At 33.6% G+C, this 15,670-nt stretch overlaps 1 protein-coding gene across 3 annotated transcripts in view; it reads right to left on the reverse strand.

The window, feature by feature from the left end:
- Window positions 1–15,670, reverse strand: part of LOC118189478 (hemocytin-like) — a 728,690-nt gene that overhangs the window by 536,509 nt on the left and 176,511 nt on the right. For all 3 annotated transcript variants that reach the window (XM_085820839.1, XM_085820840.1, XM_085820838.1), the window contains exons 15-17: window positions 11,504–11,625; window positions 7,281–7,376; window positions 4,488–4,676 (exon numbers count right to left, since the gene is read on the reverse strand). In XM_085820839.1, coding sequence (XP_085676965.1) covers window positions 4,488–4,676; window positions 7,281–7,376; window positions 11,504–11,625 — 407 coding nt within the window. The remainder of the gene's footprint in view (window positions 1–4,487; window positions 4,677–7,280; window positions 7,377–11,503; window positions 11,626–15,670) is intronic.

The following is a 15,670-nucleotide window of genomic DNA, read 5'->3' on the forward strand; positions in this document are numbered from 1 at the left end:
AATTGTTTACGGCCTTCAAAACAGAATAGTACCGCCATTTACAGCAATGTTAAATAGACTTTCTCGTGTAACGTTATTTCACTGTCTTCAAGAATTTTTGATCTTTTCAAGACATTGCATGTTACATTATACAAAATTCGTAGCAATACTGTTGCGAGCTAGAGTTCGTGGTAGTCTCTTTAATTAATTACATGCAGGAAAAATTAAGAGTTTATTCCAAAATGACGGTATGCATCAAAAATGCCAGATTTGATTTGCTCAGTGAGAATTAAGACATACCTATCACATCACAAAATTGTTTAAAATTCGTTTAAATTAAATCTTTTAATCGCACTGTGAACTAACTCAGAACTGACGGACACTTGAAGATCAAACATGGCTACTTATATAGCAGGTACTGTTGGGCTTCTAACAACTTCGGTGCCTTGATAGGAAGAGCAGATTTCTTGAAAATTAAGTAAATAAACAGCATAATTATCAAATCAGTAGAAAAAAATCCCGAAAAGCATTTTAACACTTAGGCCGAGAACCCGAAACTAGGGAAACATAAGAAACAGAAACATCGGATTGCTCAAGATTTTCGCAGGAAAGCAACCATTAAAAGTCGTGGATATACATGTGTCATTTATATACATGTATTATAACAGTGAAGAATACAAACTAAAAGTAAAGTATATACTGCAAGAATGAGTAGCACGAAAAAACAACTGCATACAATTCCCAAAAATATCTATGCAGTTTACATAAACGTGAGTAATAAAACGCTGCTTTGGGCGTAATTTAAAATTTGAAAGTTTTCAGATTTTTTTTTCTTTTTATAAAATTCATTTAATTTTCTGGCCCACCAGCGGCCGAGCGGTAAAGTCGCTGAACACTGGTAGTTCGCTCCGAGGTTCGAATCCCGCGAACGGGCTGGCTGCATGGGCGTTTTCGTGGTTTTCCCCATGTGTAACGTGTATACGAGCCAGTTTCCCTTAGAAAATCCTCCACGAAAGGCATCCCTCCCCTTAGGCAGATAGCCCTCGTGTGCTTTGCCATAATTAAATACACCAACACACCAACATTTAATTTTCTAGTGATTTTTTTTGTGTGTCATTTTTTATAATAATTATGATCAGGTGCATTAGCTTAATTTGCTTTGGTTTTAAGTCTAATTTGATGTGATTTCTGTTATATAGATAAAATTAGGTATAGAAATAGTAATAAAAATTCAACTATGTTTAGAAAATAATGATTTGTTTTTATTTAAAATTGTCTGGCTTCATCTCTTTAGGAGGGATGCCTTTGCCATTGCATGATACATGTTGAAGGTCAGAAGTTTATATTATTTTCCCTGATATTTAATATTTCTCTATGAGATTTCGAAGTATCTGACGTGAGTTTCTGAACATATGGATAACATGACTCAGGGGGAGAGGAAGACGATACAGTTCCATCGGGATATGATACATTTTAAACAGATATGTATAATATTTTTTACTAATTTCAGTTCATTCAAAATTTATGAAAGTTAAATGCTAATTTTCTAAAATATGTAATACATTGTTCTGTTATAAAATGCAATAAGACGAACATCGACTTTTTAATCAAGACCAAAGCTTATGATAGCGAAAATTAATTTAACATAATTCTGTTCCAAGAGACAAATACATGGTATTTTTTAGGTACATGTGATTTTTAGGTGATACTATGTAAACGACAATTTCGTGATGTGAAAAATATGTTCGCTAACATATGTTTCAAATAGAAAAAAGAGCATGAATGTTTTATTATATAAAATTACAGTAATTTGAAAACTGTAACGTTTTCCTAAAATGAAACTTTGATTTTTCTTACTTTGAAAATATTCATTATCAATATTATGACAAAAAGTGCATTTTTAATACATTCTTAAAATTTAAAATCCCAAATGCATTCTCAGACATAAAAAACAACAGAAACCAAAATATAAAAGTAGTTGTGCATCAAAAAAAGGTTTATCCCAGTGAGACACTGCATTAGGGTCACATATATTAATTGCGTAACATCACGTTTCCCTGCATTTCCTCTCCCTATTGCTCACTAGTATGATTTTCAGCTACCACATTTCTTTTTCTGTCCCGAAATTTGTTCGCTTTCTCTCCCTTTCCCTTCATATATATATATTGCATAATATTTTATAAATTTCGCCGTTTCTTACTCCTACATCTCTTCTTTCCGCAAGGTAATTACATTCAGCACAAAGCTGATCTTTCATGACTAATGTAAATACATGCACTCTCGTCTCCACACATAGTAAAAATAAGCTGCAAATTTTATTTAGTATGCAATTCATAGCACTAACTAGGCATGTCCTTTTTCTCAATTCATGAACCTTGATCTAGTAGCCTGTTGAATGGCTCGACATTCAGTACTTTTTGTGTTATCGTTAAAGGACGGATTGAAGGAGCAAATTATGAAGCTCAAGTTTATAGCTAACTCTGATATTGAGGTTTAATTGTCGAGATGCTAATTTAACACAATGTATTTCTGCTTCAAACGTAAACGAATATGTATACAAGAGTAAATTATTAAAATTTCAGATGAACTGAATGTTTTTTCCAGGAATTTAGCGAATAAGTTAATCTGTTATCCGGCTTGTCATTGAATAATAGCAATGACCTGTGATGTCGTCGGATGTTTTGACAAACGCTTTCCAATTGTGATTTAGCTACATCCAGGAACGCTCTGAGGCACCTTGCCATCAAACCCCCAAACCTGTTTCTTGAGAAGAGATTTGGTGTTCCATACGATTGAGAAATAGGACTACAATCAGTAGACTCATTTATCGTAGGCAGCTGGTCATTGTCTTGTAAAAACAGCCTGGAAAGTAAGAGCAACAAGACACAGTATAGAATACCGTCGAAGCACCACGCTGTAAGAGTAAGATGGATGAAAGCCAGATGGGTCTGACTGTAAAATGCAATGCATCCTAGATTGCAACTTACTTTTGTTGCGCCGTATGGTAGTAAATATCTAATCTCTGTTCTGAATGACACCAAGAGATGTCCTTTGTGCCTTATTTTGAATCGGGACTAATCGTTGAAATAAAATCCTTCCGAAGTCAGTGAAATTCTGGATCGAAGGTTTCCAGCACCACATCAAACACACTTACCAGCGTGCATAGGTGAAGGATAGCTGAGACAATGGACATCGTGAGTGTAAACCTCGTTCTCTGAGTGGCCTATCAAAGAATTTTATACGCCCTTGGTGCCTAATTACGTGTCGAACAGTTGATAATAGGTAATCAAAAGAGATGAATCCTCTGATGTCTCCTTAGATCGACGCTGCCTGCTTAACATTGGGCTTTTACATGGTTCAATGATTCTTGCCAGTATTTTCCAATGGCGGCTTAGCTTCTACTTGCATGTCAGCTGTCCTTCAATTTGACCACCGTGCTATTTTTAGATCGACTTCAATTATCTCAGCTGGTAGTCTATGCTCATAATTTGCGAGAATCCGTTTGCAAGTAACTGGGACAGTCGAAGTGAGTAGAAGGAATAAAATTCGAATTCAAATTATGACCTAGAACTGGAATTTATCCTTTTCAATACGCTATCCAGATATTTAGTAGCAAGAGAAGTCCTATTTATTCATTAGCTGCCAAAGTTTAAACATTTTCATACCAGATCGAAAAGTATGAATTTCAATTTCAATTACTACTACCTTTTTGTACATCGATTTTTTTTCCTTTTAAAGGGTGTGAGAAAATTAAAAAAAGGAGTATAACATTTATTTAAAAATATTTAAAACAGTTTATCAGTACACATAATCACAACAGTAATGTTTTAGGCTATATTGATGTTTGAAACATTAAATATTAATATGCCTCACACAATATGAATCCAAATCAGTTTGTGAATTACATGCTTGCGACTAGAAATTATCATTGGAGGATCATGTAACTTGTATGTATTTAGATCAATTTTTCAAGGTCCTGAATCTTGAATGTCATATTCAGAGGCTTTGAGAATTCTGTTTTCAATTGCTTAATGTACTCATACTTTTTACAATAATTTTGTAATTTTTATTGTTACCTTTGAAATGACAAATGAGTTGAATAAAGCATTATTTATCAAATACGTGTTATATGTTTGTCCATTTGTCATTTTTCTCAATATCGTACTAATAAGATAATTATTGATCATCACAGTTCGATACTTTTCATAAATATATTTTTAAGTACGTTTTGGCTCTTTATCTCGTTTATTTAATTTTTCCCAAAATATTGCTTTCTATTTTTTTAGCTCAATCCTTTTCAGCCTATAAGTTGAACTTGTGTTTCCCTAATTGTTCCACATACCCATATTTTCTTTTTCAAGAACGCTTGGTTAGTTTCGCAATAGTTATAATAACTGTTTTGAATGTGGTGCTTGTATAGCGCAACGCAAAAACATGATCAAGAGAAAGGGGCCGAGAGGTTGAAGACATTTTGTTAATTTTCAGTGTGATTAATGAATGAGTATTACCTGAAACGCATATGGGCTTCAAATCTGGTTCCCAGGATCCGTCTAAACTACATGTATATACAGTTGGTTGAGATGGCTGCAATTTTTGAGTACTCCTGCAACTGACATTGCAAACTGTTTCTTTCTCTGCATCTCTGCACTGCCAGGCAACTGATGCAAAGCGATCGTGACCGTCGCAGTTCGAGGTGTCTAAAATAAAAGTTCCTTGTGATATTTGGTATTAACTGTTGAATGATATGCTAATATTAATGCTAGGAGGGTGGATCAAAGAAAAAGTTATAAGGGTAATGCAAAATTATTTATTAACAATAGACAGAAAATACAAAAGGGAATTAAGAGGCATACTTACCTGTCATTTTACCACAAATCTACTATTACAATGAAATCTACTGTTAATTTACACCAAATCTATTTAGGCATTTATCTTAACTCAGGATCAACATGTTTAACCCGGCTTGGGAGAAATTATGCCCCTGCTCGTTGAGTCCGTTCTCGGTAGTCATTTTCACATCACTGGCGAGAAAGAATTTCATTCCAGATTAAAGTTCCTTCAGTTTCAAGAAAAGAAAATAGTTACTGGATGCTAAATCTGTGCTGTATGGGGTTGGGGTGATTCTAGACTTAAACTTTTGCAGCAGTTTTTGAGTTTGGCGAGTAGTACGGAGACGGGCATTGTCCATGCAGGAGGATGATATCTTCATTAAACACGCCAGAGTGTTTGCGTCGGATGGTTTCGCGTAACCTTGTAAAGTGGCACAGTAACGATCGGCAGTAATGGTATGACCAAGTTCCGATCAGGATAATCAAGTTCCGATGACAAAGTTCCGATCAGGACTCGATCAGGATAACACGACTCGCACTCCCAAGGAAGGTGGTTCTAAACGTCTTGCCATTCCAATCGCTCTGTGCATATGCGAACATACTCTACCTACCCGCACAACTGCAGCTAGGCAACTAGTGCCATCTGTGTACATTCTAAGGATAAAATATCCGCTCCACAATGACAACTTCTCAAATGCTTGTAACCTCCTTTTTCATTCATCTATGTATTGTAACTAGAAATACATATTTTATCGGAATAATGCATTCATTAAATCTAAAAACTCTACTTTGCATTTCAAATTTACCATTTTTTCGCAGACTGATATTCCAGAAAAATATTGCCATAAGAATATTTCGCAGAAAAATATTCCCTCCACAATGATAACTTTTCAAATGCGGATACTTGTAACCTTTTTTTATCCACATATATGTATTATAATTAGAAATACTTATTTTGTGGAAAGAAATTGTATGAATTCACTAAGTTTGAAAACTCTACTTTGCATTTCAAACTTACCATTTTTTTCGCAGATTGAAAAATAATCAATACTATTCTGTTATCGAGACTGAATTCAGAAACGTAAGAATGTATACACGTGAGCATAAATGTGTATACGTATATATATATACATTCAAACTTACATATATACATACATACATGAACACATCCATCCATCCGTATATGCAATACATATGTACATTTCCTTATACGCTCCTGAGAACAGTACCAAATAATCTTTAATTAAAATTAAGAGAAATTTTATCTTGATGAATAATTTTAAGGCGATTTCGGTATCAATATTAAAAATTTGAACTTAAAGATGGCAAGAACTTCAACTTAAATAATTAAACGTTTCCGAAGACAATAGTTACTGTAACTTATGCTCATATGAAAAAGCGGAATAATTCATATACTAAAGGGTTCGTATGCGTCATTCTATAAAGACATAACTCGTACTTTATATGTATCAGATCTGAATTACAGTGTATAATTGTAAGAATACTTACTAAACATTTTTAAAGATATTTCATTGCTTTTGCGTTAAGCGACATCAAGTTGAATCAGAAGTATAATACTTGCACATGTGGTAGACTTGCAATAAGATATTAGATATTTATAACCTTTATTTTGTGTTTGATACTGACACATCCATTTAAAAGTCTTCAATGCTTATTGATTAGATTACTTCCATTTTGAAAAATACTATTTACTGGTAGCATAAATAGATGCATTTTTATATTCATCTTAACTGCTGTGTACTGTGTGAAATATTTTCCATTTTCTGTTGCAATAATTAGTTCACTTCTTAAGAATATTGATCCTTCCGGGAAATTTTATACCATCATTTGCGAATTCAGTTTACCATACGTCTAGCTCATTAGGACAGCAATTGAAATCCGATTTAAAGTTTTGTAATTATAACACCATTAACAATAAAACTGAAACCTTTAGACTGTTATATGGAACAGTAAATGTAATTAATAAAAAGAAGAATAGCTTGACATTAGCAAAATAAAGTAGTTGCACATGCATTACTTATTTTAACAAACATTTCGTGTTTTCAAAATTTTTAATTAAAAAATATATTTATTTTAAAAGTTTTCAACCAACATTTACAACATTTGGGTAAACTTCATTTACTTCAATAATAAGCGGTTTAATATTACCAGCAAATTAAAAATAATTCATGATCATTTTGAATATGTTAATAACTAAAATTCATTAATATATTAACTAGAACTGGTATGATTTTAGACAGTCCTTTTGTGAAAGTCAGAAATTTTTTAAGAAAAGAATATATATGAAATTTGCTTTAATGGGAAAGGTGCATAATGCACTTTAGCTTCGTAGTAGTAAGATATTTAATTAAATAAAGAAATCTTGCAATTTATATTCCACAATTTTCCTCGAAATTGTTTACTCTTATATCTTTTATAAATGACAAAGACTACTAATTTGAAACTACTTACGGTATTCACACCTGTCTCCTCTGTAGTCTCTAGGGCACAAACATTTGTTATGTCCAATGCATTTCCCCCCGTTTTCACAGTGCGGCCTACAACTTGCTGAGAAATACATGGTTAGAAAAAAAAAAGGCAAAGTTATTACATTTCAGTGGTTTAATTAACAGTAAATATTAGTTTATAAGTAGGTGTTTAAACACAACATTAAATTATTAAATTACGTTTAAAAACACTAAATTAATTTGTTTTAAAAATAAATTTTAATTGTACTTGAATAATATGGGAAACAGTAAATTTCTGAAAACTTTATCATATAATAAAATAGGTTAAAAGTTCAACATTTAATGTATATTTAACTTAGGAATAAAAATATATTTTCATTTCCAGTGCTTAAATTTTAAATTCTAATGAATGTGAAGAAAAGCGTTTAGAAAAAATTATCAAAAAAACCTGTCAAAACGTTTGTTTATTTACTTTGTTATAACTTTAAAAACTTGAAAATCTAATGTAAATCAATTTTGAATATTAACATAGTTTTGAAGATTGTAAAAGTATGTCTCCTCTAATACCTAACTTAAATAAGCATTACTTTTTCGTGGAATGTAAATCTTTTGTATTTATGCAGCAATATTACTTCGCAAAATAATTGTACATGAGAACAATGAATTCGAGCAGAGTCATTAGGACGCAGGAATACATTATTACTATAGACAAAAAAACCAATTCAAATATGAAAAATCACTAAAAATACCATAGAGCAAAAGTCTTATGGAAATTATCGTATGATAATAGTTCTAAAAAATGCAGAATATTATTTTGAATAAAGGGAAAACCTTATTTCGAAATGTTATCTTTCTAATGATATGCAACTTATTAGTGCCTTCGATTATTTCACTAGCCTATTGAATATACGATTTCCTCCAGAGAGAAAAAAATTTCCGCTGAAATGCAGACATATTTAAAAACTATTCACAGACTACATATGATGCGGAATTTATTCGGAATAATGCAAATACAAGCAGTTCCCCTGCAGTGAGATGATTTAATTCATAAAAACTGTTGCGTTATGTGAAACCATGTTATCAACTAAGCAGTTGCACAAATCGAGAATAGCTTTTGAAAGAAAACAGAAACACTGATCTAATTTCATAAGAAGGAAAAATATATTATTAAAATATCTGCCATTTATTAGTACAGTAAACCCTCACCGAAGACGATTTTGAGGAAAACGGTATCTTAATTGTTTCCATTTGATTTATCCAACACTAGAATTTCACTCACATTCAATTCAGCCTTCATTTATTAATACTAAATGCTTGATGACATCATTTCTGGCCAGAAAGTAACAATTTTAAAGAATTTCATTGGTTCAAAATGAAGCCGAAGAAATCGTACGCAAAAGAACGTCACGGCGTAACTGTAAAAGAACTAATCGAGAAACTACGAATGAAGAACTGGATAATCTTATCATACCAGCCAACAGTGAAAGCAATCATAATGAAGAAGAAGTTAAAGTGCCTTTATTTTTAAAGAAGTTAAATGAATTGTTAAAAGAGGTATATGAACTACCTAATTTTTCAATAGAGATTGAAGAAAACGATGAATGAAGAAGACACTTTATAAGAGGCATTGAGCCCTTTTTACCGCAAAACGTTTAAAATGATGATTTTGTTCAAATTACATATACTTTCTTAATCTGAATGTTGTCTAATTTTTTTTCCATAGAACGTTAGCTTTGCACAACGGGATTTTACCATACGCATAATACATTAATGACGTAACCCCCGAGTTCAGCAAGGGTTTACTGCATTTAAACGGTAAGCAGCACAGGTTTTTTTCTAACTTCTTCGCTGCTGGACAGAAATAAACGAGAGCGTCACCTTTGATGTAAATTGCTTTTCATACTCTAAATCCTTCATTCTTCTATAGTGTTTAGAACGGGTCCGTGACACTTAGCCGACGAGACAGTTAACCGACACCAATTAGCCGACAGGACATTTAGCCGACAGGATATTTAGCCGACACGGACACTTAGCCGACAGGTCATTTATCCGACACGGACATTTAGCCGACAAGACATTTAGCCGACACGGACAGTTAGCCGACAGGACATTTAGCCGACAAGGACACTTACACGACAAGGACACTTAGCCGACAGGATATTTAGCCGACACAGAGATTTAGCAGTCAGGACATTTAGCTACGAAGCGCTTAACTGTCAAGACATTTTGTCAACAGGACATTAAGCCGAAAGTGACGTTTTGCTGACACGCACTTTGAATAACGTTACTACGTAATCAAAGTACTATGTTCTTTGAATAATTATTTAAACTATCAATTACAAAAAATCTGAACTTCTCCATAAGTTCAATATTGAAATAATTTTTTCACCTATCAGTAAAATTCATCTAATTCTAAGTGTCCATGTCGGCTAAATGTCCTGTCGGCTAATTGGTGTCGGTCAAGTGTCTCGTCGTCTAAGTGTCCGCGACCGGTTTAGAGCTTCAAAGTTCTACAGTTTTTTAAGCACGGGTTTCGGATTGCGCATCATTTTTTGCTTGACGAATGTAATTGAATTTCAATTTTGATACCTACTAATGTTCAGGTTAATTGAGGATTTGTTTCTTCTAAGTTTAGATGCCATGGAGCGCTTCACTAAGGAGCAGCTCTTTCGAAACTGCGAAGACTTATTACAAAAATAGGATGTGTGTATCGAGATATTTCTCGTGATTTTCGAGCCTGCTCTGGGTGAAATGAGTGACGCGAATAGAGGTTTCAGCAGGGTCTATCTGCCACGTATCCCATAAGTCAACAACATTGTTTCATGGAAATTTCCTGAGTGCAAGATCTGACTTCATGCCGGTGACCGAAAATGGACTATGGAGTCTTGTGACTTCACCTCTTGCAAATATATATGGGAACAGAAAAGTCAAACAATAACGTGAAAAAAACCACAAATAATTTTTTCGAACTGAAAAGAGAAATGCTGAAGACTAATCTCGAAATCAAGCATAAGGTTTGAGAAAAAGTTTTCAACTTCAGCGACCAAGAACGGGAAGATAGACTATGTCAGAAATTGTTTCCTAGCATTAAATCGGAATGCATATAAAAAGACGTAAAACTGAAATTTTAAATTTTTATACCGCTTTGACTCGTCTTTTGCATTTTTAAACCTTGCGCAATTTATGCGATACCTATATTTACATTTGTTTTATATGAAGGGAATAAGACAACATTATTTTGTTACCATTTTAACTAATCTGCTTCTCTAGTCTTTCCTTTAACAAATAAATTATGAAAATCTTCAGCCATATTGTCAAAATCTTCAAATCTCACAGGTTAGCTAGGATGACATAGCTTAAAAATCATATCAGTTTCGTACTCTCAGAGATTTAGTTACATTTATGGTGTGAACGAACTATGACAATATCTGATTCACATAGATGTTTAATATTATCGGTTTGAGCCCTTTCATTTGAAGATATATTGACAGAAGTCAGAATAATAGAGTTTTACGGTCTTTCGTGAACTCCAGCGAGTGTTTCTTCAAAAGCCATTACAGGGAATTTTAGATGCAAGCATGATTTCTCATGCAAGCTGTGATAGGAGTGTTATTAGAATATCTGATTTTTTACATAGTAAAATATGATCCCCCCGGGAAAGCAATCCGCCTGTCCCAATATTATATGATGTGAAGCACCAACTCAAGGTAATTTCCCCACCGTAGAGTAAACCAATGTATAAATGGGTCAATTCCTTACTCTTCCATGCTTTCGAAAGTGTGAAATCTAATCCTCACCAAGACAAATACTAAACAACTTCTACTGAGCGAAGCAGTTCCTAAAAATGGCAATCAAGATCAAGATTTTTTGGATTGGAACCCATGTTGGTTCACAATTGTGTTAGATGAATTCCTCACTTGAAAGGTTTTTGCTAGTTCTCTGTCTGTGCAAAATAGAAATCGTGCTGTAGGAATGTTCTGTTTTCTAGGAGCAGATTTTCAAGCCATGCCTAGTTAATTTTGACGAAATATCGATTTTAGTTAGTATCCCTTCAAATTTCTGCATTTTATATTGAGCTTTATTAAGATAAAACGTTTTAGTCTACTCGTAATACTCTTATTATTGCATTAGAGTTTATACACACAGCCTCGAAAAATATTATTTAATAATACATACTAGGTATCCGTAGAACAAATTAAGTTTTAGATTCATTTAGTTGCAGTTTACCTTCACAATCTGGAAAAGATGCATCCGGAGTCCATTCACCAGTTCTCCTGACGCATTGAATTGTCAGTTCAGTGAAACCATCCCTGAACATGAAACCAGGCTTGCATGATCCAACACACATGCTGAAAAAAAATACAGCATTTTCATATTACACTTTCTTTGAATATTTTAGAATTAGTTGGTCATTATCACAAAATTACTTTCTTATTTCGTATATATCTAAATTTTAAAATTTTAGACGATATCTAAATTGCGAAGCCAGTGAGGTGTCTTCTGTCTTACTATGAAATATTAAATGAAAGGATTTTAGAGTTGTGCAGTTAGGGAGTTTCGTTTAGAAAATATCCATTATTATGTTCATAAATTTGATGATTGTATTCTTATTTTTTATATTATTTGTATTATTTATTTTTTAGAGCTGTAACTTTAGGGTTTATTTTATATTTGATTTAATTTGCGGATATATGTTTTGTATTTAAAACTAATTTCATAGAATTGTAGATCTTTTAGTTTTGAACGCAACAGCATTAGAACTGTAAAAGGAGCTCAGTTAGGACGTGAGAATATAAACTTTTCCCCCTACTTATATCCTCCTTCTCTGGTACTTTGCAACAGTTGTTTTCTCCAAGTAAGTAACATTTGGCAATTTGTTGCCAACTTGGCGACGTTTTGGAAGATTTGTAAAAACACTTTTTTAAAGCCCTAAAACCAACTTTCCCAGAAGTTTCCAGGTTACAGGGTATTAATACGGGTCCCTTGACTAAAAAAGGAGAAGTTCCGATCTGAATCAGCTGCGAATTTCAGCAGTTAGCTGGGTTAGGAATTATGGCTTACCCTGATAGTGATTTGAAGAACATTACAACATATTTCATGTGCTGTGGAAGAACTTCTAAATGTCCACGTTCTTCTTGAGTTATTTCCAGCTATTACTGTGCTGTGAGTATGCAAATTATTGAGCATATTTTCATAATAAATTGTTGCAACGGAAGCGTAAAATTCCTTTCTTCATAATAAGCACTCGACAGATACTCTTTAAAATATTTACACTTAAATCCAATATTAAAAGGAATGACAAACACGTACATTACAGCTCGAGGTGGATTGCATAATGTTATGCCATCGCGCTTCCAAAAGGCAACTGCACAATCGTCTTTTCCTGACCGCCAATGGCGATACAATATATCCTTATATAACGATCCCCTCATATAACGGCGATACAGACATCCTTCTCTCATTGGCAGGTAGACTTTATTAGCTTTGAAGTAATCAATAAGCAGTATATGCTCTGCAGAAACTTTTGAATAGTGAGCTGTCAAAGATATGTTTGCTTACCACGCATTATTAATTTCAGCATTGGATTTAAAATAATTAATCATTATGTATCAGAGAAAGCTTTTACTTGCGAAAACAGAAAGGCGCATTTAAATAAGATTTAAAACTAAAGCAAAATAAAGTAAGTAAAGCAGAGGAATGAATTGTATTGACTGCAATTAAATCCAAAATCTAAATTAAACTCTATATAGTAAATAGAACATTAGATTTTCAAACCAAAGCTCAGAAACAAACTGCTAAAAATACCCTTCACTTAGACTCTGTGATTGTATTTTCTATGCATGCTAGGAATTTGAACAGATCCGGGATTAATTTTTAATATGGCATTTATATTTTTGTAAAGATAATCTAAATACGTAGACCTCTTGTGTTTTTTCTGCATTTCCTTTTTTTCGGCCGGGAGGTAATTTACTCATTCACGGGGTAGTTTAGGCTTTCAGCTTTTGTCCCATGATGCATTTTTAAATTTTCTCATACCAGTATTTACTTAGTCTTCCTACTGCTCAGTCTTCTCACTACTCAGTATACTAGCTACGCCTTTACTACCTAGATGTTTTACTCATTTTAGGCTTTTACTGATCCGCAACTGCTTACATTTAGAGATTTTATTATAAATAGCTTTAAATTTGAGATTAGATTTAGTACATTAACCCTTTCACAACCAGTTTTTTCTTTAAAAAAAAAAAAGATAAATTAGGGGTTTATTAGGTAAAATAAAGTAGAAATAGCAATATTCTGCCCAATTATAAGCAAAAATTTACTGTAAGGGCCATTTTGGAGGTGGGACATATGTGTCCCACTGGTCTTTTTAGTTGGGACACATGTGTCCCATTGGGGTTGAAGTGACAATATAAAACATAGTGAAAAGTTCAGTTTTCTAGTTCTAAATGAATTTCACAATACTTTTGAAACAGTTTTATCAGAAAACACCTACCTACACAACATTATTAATGAAATTTCTATGTATGGTACATTGCAAAACAGTTTTTACATAGTGCAATTTTACACATGGCGCAAACAGTTTTTGTTCGGGTTTCTTTATTTTGTTTGGCACAGCGGGCACATCTTCTTCTTGTTGGCCCTTCTAATGGCAAATGATCTCCAACATTCAACATCAGTTTTGTTGCATTTGACGGTCGACCTGATTTCTTCCTCTTGACAATTGCATTTTCTTTGCCATGAGCAATCATTAATTCGGCTAGGGGGACAATGTATTGCAAGAGAGGTATTTTCCTATGTTTGGTTTCTTGAAACAATATGTGTGCATTCACAACAGCTGTCATCAAAAGTTTATAAAATACTTTTTTCCACCATTTTGTAGATCTTCTGTCAAAATCATATAGGCATATCTTTTGATCAGACAAATCTACTCCTCCCATAAATCTGTTATAGTCGGCAATAGCGGTAGGACAATTTGTCATTACTTTTTCTCCATCTTTCTGCTTACGTTTTACTTGTATGACATCAGGTCCGTGGCAATTACTCAGAATCAGAACTTCCTTTGAATCTTGCCATCTTGCTGCAAGAGTTCCTCTTCTATTCTGGAGAAATTCTGAATCACCTTTTTGAAGTTTTTCGTCAGAGAATTTTGGCATGTCTTTTCTACGAGAAATACAAGTACCAACAGTAGGAAAGGATATGTTATCCAATAAGTTTACACTTGTAAAAAATCTATCAAATGTAAGTGTAACATCTGGGTTACGTATTGTTGAGGAAAGTTTTAGAACAACTCTTTCTCCAAGTATTGTACCCTCATGATCTGTATTATCCATGTCTTTGCCAGAATATATATTGAAGTCATAGGTGTAGCCCGTAGCAGCATCACATCTCTCCCACACTTTGATTCCCCGTTTTATTGGCTTTAGGGGTAAATACTGCTTTAGGCTAGAACGACCTTTGAATTTAGCCATGGATTCATCGATGCTTTGAAAGGGACTATCTTCGCGAGCTTGCATAAATGTCTTTTTGAAACATGCCACCACTTCAACCATATAATATGTCTTTGGAGCATTCGCATCTTTTTCTGGATCATTGAAGTACATTTTTGCAAAGAGCAATAGGCATCTGTTACGGGAAATCGCATTTTTGATAGCTTCGTTTCCCAATGAAGAATTGCTGGACCAATAATCTGAAAAGTTCGGTACTTGATTATACGACATGACAAGCATAACTCCCAACACAAGCATAATTTCTGAAGGGTCTGTGTCAGGAATATCTACTTTTTTTTTCATGTCTCAGTATTTCAAGGCGCTGGTTGGTACATTGAGAAATAAAATTAAGAAGACTTCGTGGAAATACACATGAGAAACATTCTAATTCATTAGAGGATCTGTTGATTTTGGCCAGTATTGCAGTTGGACGGTCTTTAGATACATGGAGCCGTGGCTCAAAATTTGGACCAACATTTGACCAAATGACAGGATCAGTAGGTTTTGAAATAGTTTTTTTTATGTTTATTTTTTGCCTTGCACTTATATTTTGATACCTGCTCCGCTTCATCGGGTGAGAAATCATCAGAGTCCGAGTCAAAGGAGGGTTCTGATGAATGCTCAAGACATGACAGCTTTCGTTTCGGTGCCCTTGATGTTCCTGAATTTTCTCTCAATTCTTCACAGCTATCACTGTCTGAGGAACTAGGGACATATTCCTTGTCTATATCTGAATCGTCCAATTCATCACTTGAATCCGGTTCATTCAATAATTTACTTATTTCTTCCTTTGTCAATCCCTTCCTGCGATTCATGATATTGCTATGCCTAAAAATACAGAAATGACCACTTTGAATGAGGCATAGATATATTTGCCTTGAATGAGGCATAGATATATTTCAATAAC

Source organism: Stegodyphus dumicola, chromosome 7 (assembly GCF_044657685.1).
Source record: "Stegodyphus dumicola isolate Sdum_Otavi_A_Nest chromosome 7, ASM4465768v1".
NCBI classification, from domain to species: domain Eukaryota; kingdom Metazoa; phylum Arthropoda; class Arachnida; order Araneae; family Eresidae; genus Stegodyphus; species Stegodyphus dumicola.